This window comes from Oncorhynchus mykiss, chromosome 5, assembly GCF_057628025.1.
Source record: "Oncorhynchus mykiss isolate SJ-2025 chromosome 5, ASM5762802v1, whole genome shotgun sequence".
Lineage (NCBI taxonomy): Eukaryota > Metazoa > Chordata > Actinopteri > Salmoniformes > Salmonidae > Oncorhynchus > Oncorhynchus mykiss.
The window spans coordinates 8,717,501-8,733,067 of NC_143026.1; the positions used below are offsets into that span (position 1 = coordinate 8,717,501).

General features: G+C 40.5%; 1 protein-coding gene across 1 annotated transcript in view; it reads left to right on the top strand.

Annotated features, from left to right (window-relative positions):
- The window catches only part of LOC110524944 (A disintegrin and metalloproteinase with thrombospondin motifs 19), a 123,202-nt gene that overhangs the window by 14,748 nt on the left and 92,887 nt on the right, over positions 1–15,567 (top strand). The window contains exons 6-7 of the mRNA XM_036976698.2: positions 1,780–1,934; positions 4,627–4,670. Of these exons, the coding sequence (XP_036832593.1) occupies positions 1,780–1,934; positions 4,627–4,670 (199 nt within the window). The remainder of the gene's footprint in view (positions 1–1,779; positions 1,935–4,626; positions 4,671–15,567) is intronic.

A 15,567-nucleotide genomic window follows, 5' to 3' on the forward strand; every position in this document is an offset into this window, starting at 1 on the left:
TGTCTCATGTCTGTCTGTCTGTCTGTCTGTCTGTCTGTCTGTCTGTCTGTCTCATGTCTGTCTGTCTGTCTGTCTGTCTGTCTGTCTGTCTGTCTGTCTGTCTGTCTCATGTCTGTCTCATGTCTGTCTGTCTGTCTGTCTGTCTGTCTGTCTGTCTGTCTGTCTGTCTGTCTGTCTGTCTGTCTGTCTGTCTGTCTGTCTCATGTCTGTCTCATGTCTGTCTCATGTCTGTCTGTCTGTCTGTCTGTCTGTCTGTCTGTCTCATGTCTGTCTCATGTCTGTCTCATGTCTGTCTCATGTCTGTCTGTCTGTCTGTCTGTCTGTCTGTCTGTCTGTCTGTCTCATGTCTGTCTCATGTCTGTCTGTCTGTCTGTCTGTCTGTCTGTCTGTCTGTCTGTCTGTCTGTCTGTCTCATGTCTGTCTGTCTGTCTGTCTGTCTGTCTGTCTGTCTGTCTGTCTGTCTGTCTGTCTGTCTGTCTCATGTCTGTCTCATGTCTGTCTGTCTGTCTGTCTGTCTGTCTGTCTGTCTGTCTCATGTCTGTCTCATGTCTGTCTCATGTCTGTCTGTCTGTCTGTCTGTCTGTCTGTCTGTCTGTCTGTCTGTCTGTCTGTCTGTCTCATGTCTGTCTCATGTCTGTCTGTCTGTCTGTCTGTCTGTCTGTCTCATGTCTGTCTGTCTCATGTCTGTCTGTCTGTCTGTCTCATGTCTGTCTGTCTGTCTGTCTCATGTCTGTCTCATGTCTGTCTGTCTGTCTGTCTGTCTGTCTGTCTGTCTGTCTGTCTGTCTGTCTGTCTCATGTCTGTCTCATGTCTGTCTGTCTGTCTGTCTGTCTGTCTGTCTGTCTGTCTGTCTGTCTGTCTGTCTCATGTCTGTCTCATGTCTGTCTGTCTGTCTGTCTGTCTGTCTGTCTGTCTGTCTCATGTCTGTCTGTCTGTCTGTCTGTCTGTCTGTCTGTCTGTCTGTCTGTCTGTCTGTCTCATGTCTGTCTCATGTCTGTCTGTCTGTCTGTCTGTCTGTCTGTCTGTCTGTCTGTCTGTCTCATGTCTGTCTCATGTCTGTCTCATGTCTGTCTGTCTGTCTGTCTGTCTGTCTGTCTGTCTGTCTGTCTGTCTGTCTGTCTGTCTGTCTGTCTGTCTCATGTCTGTCTGTCTGTCTGTCTGTCTGTCTGTCTGTCTGTCTCATGTCTGTCTCATGTCTGTCTCATGTCTGTCTGTCTGTCTGTCTGTCTGTCTGTCTGTCTGTCTGTCTGTCTGTCTGTCTGTCTGTCTGTCTGTCTCATGTCTGTCTCATGTCTGTCTGTCTGTCTGTCTGTCTGTCTGTCTGTCTGTCTGTCTGTCTGTCTGTCTGTCTCATGTCTGTCTCATGTCTGTCTGTCTGTCTGTCTGTCTGTCTCATGTCTGTCTGTCTGTCTGTCTGTCTGTCTGTCTGTCTGTCTGTCTGTCTGTCTGTCTGTCTGTCTGTCTGTCTGTCTGTCTCATGTCTGTCTCATGTCTGTCTGTCTGTCTGTCTGTCTGTCTCATGTCTGTCTCATGTCTGTCTGTCTGTCTGTCTGTCTGTCTGTCTGTCTGTCTGTCTGTCTGTCTGTCTGTCTGTCTGTCTCATGTCTGTCTCATGTCTGTCTCATGTCTGTCTGTCTGTCTGTCTGTCTGTCTGTCTGTCTGTCTGTCTGTCTGTCTCATGTCTGTCTCATGTCTGTCTCATGTCTGTCTCATGTCTGTCTGTCTGTCTGTCTGTCTGTCTGTCTGTCTGTCTGTCTGTCTGTCTGTCTGTCTGTGCAGTCAGACATGTACATTGGTCACCATGGTGAGAAGATGCTGGAGAGTTTCTGTCGTTGGCAGCAGGAGGAGTATGGGAAGAAGAGCGTGATGTCAGACTTCAGCACTCGGTGGAGGGAGGACCTACCCTCCGTGGACACGGCCATTCTAATCACACGGTACTGTGTCCATTGCAAGCACTGTTCAAATAAATAAATAGATACCCACACACACACTCCCATATACTTTATTTCTGTGAAATTTTTCGCCTCCTGTTTAATCGATTTATTTTCTATTATGTAATCTTTTGAATCCTGTACCTATAAAATCGCTGGATGTGCGTGCATTACTTTTAAACATGTACTGGTCATTTATCCCCAAAGTGTCCAGGCAGGTGTGATCTCCTGCAGCCGTGACATACATTTAGAACACACCCAGTAGGCCAGCCATTGGTCACGTCACCTGCCCATCAACACCTTTACCCATTCCACTGTCCAATACCTAGGTAGTACTGCAAAAAAATAAACAGACTCCGATTTCGAAAGGTCAGTTCCTACAAGTAGCTATTCATACAGTACCAGTCAAAAGTGTGGAAACACCTACTCATTCAAGGGTTTTTCTTTATTTTTACTATTTTCTACATTGTAGAATAATAGTGAAGACATCAAAACTTTGAAATAACACATATCATGTAGTAGCCAAAAAAGTGCTAAACAAATAAAAAATAATTGTATATTTGAGATTCTTCAAAGTAGCTTCCCTTGGCCTTGATGACAGCTTTGCACACTCTTGGCATTCTCTCAACCAGCTTCATGAGGTAGTCACCTGGAATGCATTTCAATTAACAGGTGTGCCTTATTAAAAGTTAATTTGTGGAATTTCTTTCCTTCTTAATGCATTTGAGACAATCAGTTGTGTTGTGACAAGGTAGGGGTGGTATACAGAAGATAGCCCTATTTGGTAAAAGACCAAGTCCATATTATGGCAAGAACAGATCAAATAAGCGACAAGAAACGGTAGTCCATCATTCATTTAAGACATGAAGGTCAGTAACTGCGGAAAATTTCAAGAACTTTGAAAGTTTCTTCAAGTGCAGTCGCAAAAACCATCAAGCACTATGATGAAACTGACTCTCATGAGGACTGCTACAGGACAGGAAGACTTTATTAACAAAGAGAGGTTTTAACAGAGAGACATTCCATGTCATGAGGTATTAACAGAGAGACCTCCATGTCATGAGGTATTAATTAACAGAGATTAACAGAGAGACCTATTAACAGCGAGACCTCCATGTCATGGGGTATTAACACAGAGACCCCTTTATTTAACTAGGCAAGTCAGAATAAGAACAAATTCTTATTTACAATGACGGCCTACCCCGGCCAAACCCTAACCCGGACGACACTGGGCCAATTGTGCACCGCCCTATGGGACGAGGTATGTCATGAGGTATTAACAGAGAGACCTTCATGTTTTGAGGTATTAACAGAGAGAGGACTCAGTCAACTTCATGGGAAAGTATTTCGGCACTCGATGCTGACTCAGAACATGCAGTCTTTTTGGTTTTCATTTCAATTAAGCTGTTAATGGGCAGTGATCACGTACGACCCGCTCTGTCCCAAATAGCCCTCTAGTCCCTATTTAGTGCACTACCTTTGACCAGTTCCTTGGGAATAGGATGCCATTTGGGACTAAGCTTTTGAATTATTTGGCCAGCCAAATTATCCGTCCAGTTTAGCTTTAAATCCCCTCCGAAAAGAGCTGGCTGGAGTCAGAATCTGATTCGGACCTGTTGATAGGTCTCAGCGCTCTGATGGGTGATTCCGAGCAAGCAGGTGTTTGATGTTGGCGCAGCGCGGAACGTTGTCAGATAAAAGAGCTGGCCCCATTCCCCTCAGAGGGTTAGTGTGAATGGTTAGGGTCTCCTCAGAGGGTTAGTGTGGTGGGTTAGGGCCTCAGAGAGATAGTGGGGAGTGTTTGGGTCCCTTCAGAGGGTTAGTGTGACACATTCCCACCTGTGTTTGTGCTACATGCATTTGTCACTGTCGTACGGTAGACTCGCGTGTGCACACACTCACGGGTACACACACACACACGTACACACACGCACACACACACTCTCTCTCACACACACACACACACACACATACTGACTAAGCGTTTGGCGTGCAAGACACACACACCAAGGGTTTATCCTGAAAAGACTGAGAACATGAGTAACAACATCTGCCAAAGGGTAAAGTTATCATTATCATAATAATGATAACAGTGAATGGTTCATTTAAAAAATCAAGACAAAGACTGAAGAGACCAGTCCTTCACGAGACCATTTCTCTTCACCTGAAAATACAGCCAAGTCAAATCTGAAGCCATAACAATAACTCATGTACTGAACTATAATAAACCCGTTCAATCCCTTTTCTATGGAGATTAAATAGAAATGGGCTAAGGTACATACCTTATATGGTACCTGTAGTTCACCATAAACACACACAAGCACCGCACACACGCCCTCATCCTCGACCACACAGCTACACAGTCATGTGTGAGAGCTGGGGTTAGGTACCTGAGGCGTTGCCTTTATAGAGGTCACAACCTTTGCCAGCCCCACCCCCAAGTTCTCCCTTCTGAATTTGAGACGTAACTCCCGATTAACCCCCAATAGCAGCTTTGAGGATTCGAGGATCGATGACTGCTCCTATATCCCCTGCTAATCCACGGTACTTGGTCTACTCTGCCACCGGAGGGGATAAGCAGGCCTTGATACCTCTCTACTGAGCCATACCAATCAAGTGGGCAAGGCGGATCAGAGCATCAACGTTGGCTTTTCCCAGGTGAATGTGAAACGTTTCTTTGTGTTTTATGTTGCAGGAAGGATTTCTGCGTGCATAAAGATGAACCCTGTGACACTGTAGGTGAGTGGGATTTACAGCTCTCCCTGTGTTTGTCTGTGTCTGCAAGCATGTGTGTATCAGTGTGCCAAAGCAAAGTGGAACCTTGATGTTAAGGATAAAGTCCCATTGTTGCTGTTGAAGGTAGTACATTGAGTTTATAGTTAGTGTTAATAGTTAATAGTTTATAGTTAGTGTTAATAGTTAGTAATGTTACTAGTTACTTGTTTATAGTTAGTAGTGTTACTAGTTACTAGTTTATAGTTAGTGTTAATAGTTAATAATTTATAGTTAGTGTTAATAGTTGATCGTTAGTAGTACTACTAGCTACTTGTTTATAGTTAGTAGTGTTAATAGTTTATCGCTTGTAGTTTGTGTTAATAGTTTATAGTTAGTGTTAATAGTTGATAGTCAGTAGTGTTACTAGGTACTAGTTTATAGTTAGTGTTAATAGTTAATAATTAATAGTGTTAATAGTTAATAGTTTATAGTTAGTGTTAATAGTTAATAGTTTATAGTTAGTAGTGTTAATAGTTTATAGTTAGTAGTGTTAATAGTTAATAGTTTATAGTTAGTAGTGTTAATAGTTTATAGTTAGTAGTTAGTGTTAATAGTTAATAGTTTATAGTTAGTAGTGTTAATAGTTAATAGTTTATAGTTAGTAGTGTTAATAGTTTATAGTTTATAGTTAGTAGTGTTAATAGTTAATAGTTTATAGTTAGTGTTAATAGTTTATAGTTTATAGTTAGTAGTGTTAATAGTTAATAGTTTATAGTTAGTAGTGTTAATAGTTAATAGTTTATAGTTAGTAGTGTTAATAGTTACTTGTTTATAGTTAATAGTGTTAATAGTTAATAGTTTATAGTTAGTAGTGTTAATAGTTACTTGTTTATAGTTAGTAGTTTTAATAGTTTATAGTTAGTAGTGTTACTAGGTACTAGTTTATAGTTAGTGTTAATAGTTAATAATTAATAGTGTTAATAGTTAATAGTTTATAGTTAGTGTTAATAGTTAATAGTTAGTAGTGTTAATAGTTAATAGTTTATAGTTAGTAGTGTTCATAGTTTATAGTTAGTAGTTAGTGTTAATAGTTAATAGTTTATAGTTAGTAGTTTTAATAGTTACTTGTTTATAGTTAGTAGTGTTAATAGTTTATAGTTAGTAGTGTTAATAGTTACTTGTTTATAGTTAGTAGTTTTAATAGTTTATAGTTAATAGTGTTAATAGTTGATAGTTTATAGTTAGTAGTGTTACTAGGTACTAGTTTATAGTTAGTGTTAATAGTTAATAATTAATAGTGTTAATAGTTACTTGTTTATAGTTAATAGTGTTAATAGTTAATAGTTTATAGTTAGTAGTGTTAATAGTTGATAGTTTATAGTTAGTAGTGTTAATAGTTACTTGTTTATAGTTAGTAGTTTTAATAGTTTATAGTTAGTAGTGTTAATAGTTAATAGTTTATAGTTAGTAGTTTTAATAGTTACTTGTTTATAGTTAGTAGTGTTAATAGTTTATAGTTAGTAGTGTTAATAGTTACTTGTTTATAGTTAGTAGTTTTAATAGTTTATAGTTAATAGTGTTAATAGTTGATAGTTTATAGTTAGTAGTGTTAATAGTTACTTGTTTATAGTTAGTAGTGTTAATAGTTAATAGTTTATAGTTAGTAGTGTTAATAGTTTATAGTTAGTGTTAATAGTTACTTGTTTATAGTTAATAGTGTTAATAGTTAATAGTTTATAGTTAGTAGTGTTAATAGTTACTTGTTTATAGTTAGTAGTTTTAATAGTTTATAGTTAGTAGTGTTAATAGTTAATAGTTTATAGTTAGTAGTGTTAATAGTTGATAGTTTATAGTTAGTAGTGTTAATAGTTGATAGTTTATAGTTAGTAGTGTTAATAGTTACTTGTTTATAGTTAGTAGTTTTAATAGTTTATAGTTAGTAGTGTTAATAGTTGATAGTTTATAGTTAGTAGTGTTAATAGTTACTTGTTTATAGTTAGTAGTTTTAATAGTTTATAGTTAGTAGTTTTAATAGTTTATAGTTAGTAGTGTTAATAATTTATAGTTAGTAGTTTTAATAGTTTATAGTTAGTGTTAATAGTTAATAGTTTATAGTTAGTAGTGTTAATAGTCTATAGTTAGTAGTGTTAATAATTTATAGTTAGTAGTTTTAATAGTTTATAGTTAGTGTTAATAGTTGATTGTTTATAGTTAGTAGTGTTAATAGTTAATCAATTATAGTTAGTCGTGTTAATGGTTTATAGTTAGTGTTAATAGTTGATTGTTTATAGTTAGTAGTGTTAATTGTTGCTAGTTAGTAGTGTTACTAGTTAATCAATTATAGTTAGTCGTGTTAATAGTTAATAGTTAGACTGCATACGCTATGATTCTTGGTCACCCATTCCTCTGAGCTGCTCCTTTAACATCCAGTGCATTTGGTAAGTATTCAGACTGCTTGACTTTTTCCACATTTTGTTACGTTACAGCTTTATTCTAAAATTGATTAAATAAAACATTTCCTCATCAATCTGGACACAATGCCACGTAATGACAAAGCGGAAAAAGGGGGTTTAGACATTTTTGTACAAATGTATTAAAAATAAAAAAACAGAAATGCCTCATTTACATAAGTTTTCAGACCCTTTGCTATGAGACTTGAAATTGAGCTCAAGTGCATCCTGTTTCCATTGATCATCCTTGAGATGTTTCTACATGTCAAGGCACAGATCTGGGGAAGTGTACCAAAATATATCTGCAGCATTGAAGGTCCCCAAGAACACAGTGGCCTCCATCATTCTTTAATGGAAGAAGTTTGGAACTACCAAGTCTCTTCCTAGAGCTTGGCGCCAGGCCAAACTGAGCAATCGGGATAGAAGGGTCTTGGTCAGGGAGGTGACCAAGAACAAGATGGTCACTCTGACAGAGCTCCAGAGTTCCTCTGTGGAGATGGGAGAACATTCCAGAAAGACAACCATCCACCATTCAGGCCTTTATGGTAGATTGGCCATACGGAAGCCATTCTTCAGTAAAAGGCACATGACAGCCCGCTTTGAGTTTGCCAAAAGGCACCTAAAGGACTCTGACCATGAGAAACAAGATTCTCTGGTCAGATGGAACCATTTATTTATTAATTATTTTATTTAACCTTTATTTAACTTGGAAAGTCAGTTAAGAACAAATTCTTATTTGACGGCTTAGGAACAGTGGGTTAACTGCCTTGTTCAGGGGCAGAACGACAGATTTTTATCTTGTCAATTCAGTGATTCGATCTAGCAACCTTTTGGTTACGAGCCCAATGCTCTAACCACTAGGCTACCTGTCGCCCCAAAACCATGATTGAAATCTTTGGCCTGAATGCCAAGCGTCACGTCTGGAGGAAACCAGGCACTGCTCATCACCTGGCCAATACCATCTCTATCTTGACGCATGGTGGTGGCAGCATCATGCTGTGGGGATGTTTTTCAGCTGCAGGGACTGGGATACTAGTCAGGATCGAGGGGGAAATGAACGGAGCAAAGTACAGAGAGATCCTTGATGAAAACATGCTTCAGAGTGCTCAGGACCTCAGACTGGGGAGAAGGCTCACCTTCTAACGTGACAACAACCTTAAGCACGCAGCCAAGACAATGCAGGAGTGGCTTCGGGACACGTCTCTGAATGTCCTTGAGTGGCCCAGACAGAGCCCGGACTTGAACCCGATCAAACATCTCTGGATAGACCTGAAAATAGCTTTCTCGTGACGCTCCCCGTCGAACCTGACAGTGCTTGAGAGGCTCTACCCTAGAAGACTCGAGGCTGTTATCACTGCCAAAGGTGCTTCAACAAAGTACTCAGTAAAGGGACTGAATACTTATAATATAAATGTGATTTTTTCATTTTTTAAAAATTTGTAGTAAATTTGCTAAAAATTCTAAAAACCTGTTTTTGCTTTGTCATTACGGGGTATTGTGTGGAGATTGATGAGGGAAAATACTATTTAATCCATTTTAGAGTAAGGCTGTAACGTAACAAAATGTGTCAAATGTGAAGAGATCTGAATACTTTCCGAATGCACTGTATTCCCCCGAGATGCTCCTTTAAGATATTCCTGAACTATGTTACATTCATTTCCCCGAGATGCTCCTTTAAGATATTCCTGAACTATGCTACATTCATTCCCCTGAGTGTGGTGCATTTAAGATATTCCTGAACCACGTTACATTCATTCCCCTGAGTGTGGTGCATTTAAGATATTCCTGAACCACGTTACATTCATTCCCCTGAGTGTGGTGCATTTAAGATATTCCTGAACCATGTTACATTCATTCCCCTGAGTGTGGTGCATTTAAGATATTCCTGAACCATGTTACATTCATTCCCCTGAGTGTGGTGCATTTAAGATATTCCTGAACTATGCTACATTCATTCCCCTGAGTGTGGTGCATTTAAGATATTCCTGAACCATGTTACATTCATTCCCCTGAGTGTGGTGCATTTAAGATATTCCTGAACTATGCTACATTCATTCCCCTGAGTGTGGTGCATTTAAGATATTCCTGAACCACGTTACATTCATTCCCCTGAGTGTGGTGCATTTAAGATATTCCTGAACCACGTTACATTCATTCCCCTGAGTGTGGTGCATTTAAGATATTCCTGAACTATGCTACATTCATTCCCCTGAGTGTGGTGCATTTAAGATATTCCTGAACTATGCTACATTCATTCCCCTGAGTGTGGTGCATTTAAGATATTCCTGAACTATGCTACATTCATTCCCCTGAGTGTGGTGCATTTAAGATATTCCTGAACCATGCTACATTCATTCCCCCGAGATGCTCATTTAAGATATTCCTGAACTATGCTACATTCATTCCCCTGAATGTGGTGCATTTAAGATATTCCTGAACCATGCTACATTCATTCCCCCGAGATGCTCATTTAAGATATTCCTGAACCATGCTACATTCATTCCCCCGAGATGCTCATTTAAGATATTCCTGAACTATGCTACATTCATTCCCCTGAGTGTGGTGCATTTAAGATATTCCTGAACTATGCTACATTCATTCCCCTGAGTGTGGTGCATTTAAGATATTCCTGAACCATGTTACATTCATTCCCCTGAGTGTGGTGCATTTAAGATATTCCTGAACTATTACATAACAAATATCACTCAATTTGACCACCGCATTCCTAGAATGCGTCCAAATGGCACACTATTCCCTATATAGTGCACTGCTTATGACCAGAGATCTAAAGGGAAAGGGGGATACCTAGTCAGTTGTACAACTGAATGCCTTCAACTGAAATGTGTCTTCCTCTGAATCAGAGAGGTGTGGGGGGCTTCCTTAATCGATATCCACGTCTTCAGCGCCCGGGGAGCATTGGGTTAACTGCCTTGCTCAGGGGCAGAACGACAGACTTTTACCTTGTCAGCGCGGGGATTTTAGGCTATGTACCCTGATCAGAAGTAGTGCACTACATAGGCAATAGTGTGCCATTTGAGAAGCAATATAGGAATGTGTTGGTCAAATTGAGTTATATGTGTTATGTAATGGTTCAGGAACATCTTAAAGGAGCAGCTATTCATCCCTACTGTCTCTCTCAAGACAGAGCTGATAAGAACTCTTGAAGCCACTCATGTGAATGCTTACCATGTGACTCCATTCTATTGCCTTGGTCATTGTGTATCTGTTCCAGGATGAAGTTTCCTCTAGGTACAGATCTAGGACCAGCTTCCCCTTCCCCAATCTTAACCTTAACCATTAGTGGGGGAAATGCTAAACTGACACCTGATCAGTGTCTAGGGGCAACTTAACCGAACACCAGAACACTTAACCGAACACATTGACTTGATTGGCTTCCCATGATGACTCATGAGCCAATCAGATTAGTTCTTACTGGAGTTCATTTGTGACGTATGGCTGAGTAACACAATCCAATAACAAGGGTTTTTCATTTGAATTAAGTTTTGTCCATCAGTTGCCTCCATCTATTTATATATCCAGTTTATAATTAATTGGCGTTACGCATTTTATTTGAGTCATTTAGTCTTAGTGGTTTGTTTTGGTAACCCTCCAGATCTATGACATGCTGCAGGATGCCCCCTGTGACACACAGACACAGACACACAGCACACACAGACACATAGCACACACAGACACACAGCACACACAGACACATGCACACAGCACATACAGACAGACACATGCACACACAGACACACAGACACACAGCACACACAGACACACAGCACACACAGACCCACAGCACACACAGCACACACAGACCCACAGCACACACAGCACACACAGACCCACAGCACACACAGACCCACAGCACACACAGACACACAGACACACAGCACACACAGACCCACAGCACACACAGACCCACAGACACACAGCACACACAGACACACAGCACACACAGCACACACAGACACACAGCACACACAGCACACACAGACACACATCACACACAGACACATGCACACAGCACATACAGACAGACACATGCACACACAGACACACAGACACATGCACACACAGCACACACAGACACACATAGCACACACAGACACACACAGCACACACAGACACACATAGCACACACAGACACATGCACACAGCACAAACAGACAGACACATGCACACACAGACACACAGACACATGCACACACAGCACACACAGACACACATAGCACACACAGACACACACAGCACACACAGACACACAGCACACACAGACACACATCATACACAGCACACACAGACACACAGACACACAGCACACACAGACACACATCATACACAGCACACACAGACACACACAGACACACACAGCACACACAGCACACACAGACACACACACCAGCGCATAGGCAATGGCCCATATTGTTGTTGTTCACCCTGGTTTTTATAGGAAGACATAATGAGCCACACCGCGGGCACTTCCACTCCCTGGCCAAGCTCAGCGCATGCCTTTCCTTACAGGTAGTCACAAGGAGGAGCTGTGTCCCAAATGGCACCCTATTCCCTATTTAGTGCCCTACTTATGACCAGGACCAATAAGGCAGAGGGTGAACAGACCACCGAGCAACACGCCATGCACCTCCACTGAGAATAAAGGAAGGGCGGAGGGAAACATGATGTAATCCTGTCTGTGTTAGGATTAATCCTGTCTGTGTTAGGATTAATCCTGTCTGTGTTAGGATTAATCCTGTCTGTGTTAGAAGGACATGTGGTTTGTTTGGTGTGGATGTAATCATGTCTGTGTTAGGATTAATCCTGTCTGTGTTAGAAGGACATGTGGTTTGTTTGGTGTGGCTGTAATCCTGTCTGTGTTAGAAGGACATGTGGTTTGTTTGGTGTGGCTGTAATCCTGTCTGTGTTAGAAGGACATGTGGTTTGTTTGGTGTGGCTGTAATCCTGTCTGTGTTAGAAGGACATGTGGTTTGTTTGGTGTGGCTGTAATCCTGTCTGTGTTAGAAGGACATGTGGTTTGTTTGGTGTGGCTGTAATCCTGTCTGTGTTAGAAGGACATGTGGTTTGTTTGGTGTGGCTGTAATCCTGTCTGTGTTAGAAGGACATGTGGTTTGTTTGGTGTGGATGTAATCCTGTCTGTGTTAGAAGGACATGTGGTTTGTTTGGTGTGGCTGTAATCCTGTCTGTGTTAGAAGGACATGTGGTTTGTTTGGTGTGGCTGTAATCCTGTCTGTGTTAGAAGGACATGTGGTTTGTTTGGTGTGGATGTAATCCTGTCTGTGTTAGAAGGACATGTGGTTTGTTTGGTGTGGATGTAATCCTGTCTGTGTTAGAAGGACATGTGGTTTGTTGGTGTAGCTCTGAAGCTCTCTGGTGGACATCGACATGTTGTGGGTTTTATCAGGAAACGATTAATATAGTTGCATGGACAGTAAAGTCTATAATGGGGTTCCTCTCAAAACTAGGACCACCCCTGTAGCTATGCTCTAATAACTAAGTGTGTATGTGTGTGTGTGTGTGTGTGTGTGTGTGCGTGTGTGTGTATTTGTGTGTGTATTTGTGTGTGTGTGTGTATTTGTGTGTGTGTTTGTATATGTGTGTGCGTGTATGTGTGTGTATTTGTGTGTGTATTTGTGTGTGTGTTTGTGTGTGTATGTGCATACTTGCATGTGTGCCTGCATGCAGTTGTGTGAGTCAAAGCGACACAGGTACCAGTTAAGACCCAGCGGGCCTCGGGTCCGTGTGTTGGCTGTCCCGTCCGGAGATCTGTTAGGTTTTAATGACCTCTCGGAGGTGTCAAAGTACACTGTATTTGACCCCTCCCCTTTGACCCCACTCTCCCTAGCCTCCTTGCTGGCTTCAGGGCTAGTTTTCAGCCTCCGAGTGTGGAACTTGCATGACACACACACACACACACACACACACACACACACACACACACACACACAGCACGTAACAAAAAGCATCAGTGTAGAGAGGGACAGGTAGATGGAGAGAAAGAAACCTTTAAGGGGGAAAGCTAGCCGTTGACCTCTGATTCCTCTGGTTCGTGTCGGCCATTCCTCCTTACAACTACCAGTCCTCAGGTACTCTATCAAGGCTGGTGCTGCAATGGATACCTTATGCTGTCCCTGCTGCAGCGTGCAACATGGCTGCCAAGCTAAACGTTAATGTTTGACAAATTCGGGCGTAACACCCCCTTGTTTCTGTTCGGATTATGACCATGTTATTTGAACTGAAGGTTTTTTGTTGCTATAGGCGAGTTTCCCTCTCGACCTCACTCTAAAATCATACACTAAAAGGACATGTTTCCCTCTCATCCTCACTCTAAAATCATACACTAAAATGACACGTTTCCCTCTCGACCTCACTCTAAAATCATACACTAAAATGACACGTTTCCCTCTCGACCTCACTCTAAAATCATACACTAAAATGACATGTTTCCCTCTCATCCTCACTCTAAAATCATACACTAAAATGACATGTTTCCCTCTCATCCTCACTCTAAAATCATACACTAAAATGACATGTTTCCCTCTCATCCTCACTCTAAAATCATACACTAAAATGACACGTTTCCCTCTCGACCTCACTCTAAAATCATACACTAAAATGACACGTTTCCCTCTCGACCTCACTCTAAAATCATACACTAAAATGACACGTTTCCCTCTCGACCTCACTCTAAAATCATACACTAAAATGACACGTTTCCCTCTCGACCTCACTCTAAAATCATACACTAAAATGACATGTTTCCCTCTCGACCTCACTCTAAAATCATACACTAAAATGACACGTTTCCCTCTCGACCTCACTCTAAAATCATACACTAAAATGACATGTTTCCCTCTCGACCTCACTCTAAAATCATACACTAAAATGACACGTTTCCCTCTCGACCTCACTCTAAAATCATACACTAAAATGACACGTTTCCCTCTCGACCTCACTCTAAAATCATACACTAAAATGACACGTTTCCCTCTCGACCTCACTCTAAAATCATACACTAAAATGACATGTTTCCCTCTCGACCTCACTCTAAAATCATACACTAAAATGACATGTTTCCCTCTCATCCTCACTCTAAAATCATACACTAAAATGACATGTTTCCCTCTCGACCTCACTCTAAAATCATACACTAAAATGACATGTTTCCCTCTCGACCTCACTCTAAAATCATACACTAAAATGACACGTTTCCCTCTCATCCTCACTCTAAAATCATACACTAAAATGGCACGTTTCCCTCTCGACCTCACTCTAAAATCATACACTAAAATGACATGTTTCCCTCTCATCCTCACTCTAAAATCATACACTAAAATGACATGTTTCCCTCTCACCTCACTCTAAAATCATACACTAAAATGACATGTTTCCCTCTCATCCTCACTCTAAAATCATACACTAAAATGACATGTTTCCCTCTCGACCTCACTCTAAAATCATACACTAAAATGACATGTTTCCCTCTCGACCTCACTCTAAAATCATACACTAAAATGACACGTTTCCCTCTCATCCTCACTCTAAAATCATACACTAAAATGACATGTTTCCCTCTCGACCTCACTCTAAAATCATACACTAAAATACATGTTTCCCTCTCGACCTCACTCTAAAATCATACACTAAAATGACATGTTTCCCTCTCATCCTCACTCTAAAATCATACACTAAAATGACATGTTTCCCTCTCGACCTCACTCTAAAATCATACACTAAAATGACATGTTTCCCTCTCATCCTCACTCTAAAATCATACACTAAAATGACATGTTTCCCTCTCATCCTCACTCTAAAATCATACACTAAAATGACATGTTTCCCTCTCATCCTCACTCTAAAATCATACACTAAAATTACATGTTTCCCTCTCACCTCACTCTAAAATCATACACTAAAATGACACGTTTCCCTCTCATCCTCACTCTAAAATCATACACTAAAATGACATGTTTCCCTCTCGACCTCACTCTAAAATCATACACTAAAATGACGTTTCCCTCTCATCCTCACTCTAAAATCATACACTAAAATGACATGTTTCCCTCTCGACCTCACTCTAAAATCATACACTAAAATGACATGTTTCCCTCTTATCCTCACTCTAAAATCATACACTAAAATGACATGTTTCCCTCTCGACCTCACTCTAAAATCATACACTAAAATGACATGTTTCCCTCTCATCCTCACTCTAAAATCATACACTAAAATGACATGTTTCCCTCTCACCTCACTCTAAAATCATACACTAAAATGACACGTTTCCCTCTCATCCTCACTCTAAAATCATACACTAAAATGACATGTTTCCCTCTCGACCTCACTCTAAAATCATACACTAAAATTACATGTTTCCCTCTCGACCTCACTCTAAAATCATACACTAAAATGACATGTTTCCCTCTCATCCTCACTCTAAAATCATACACTAA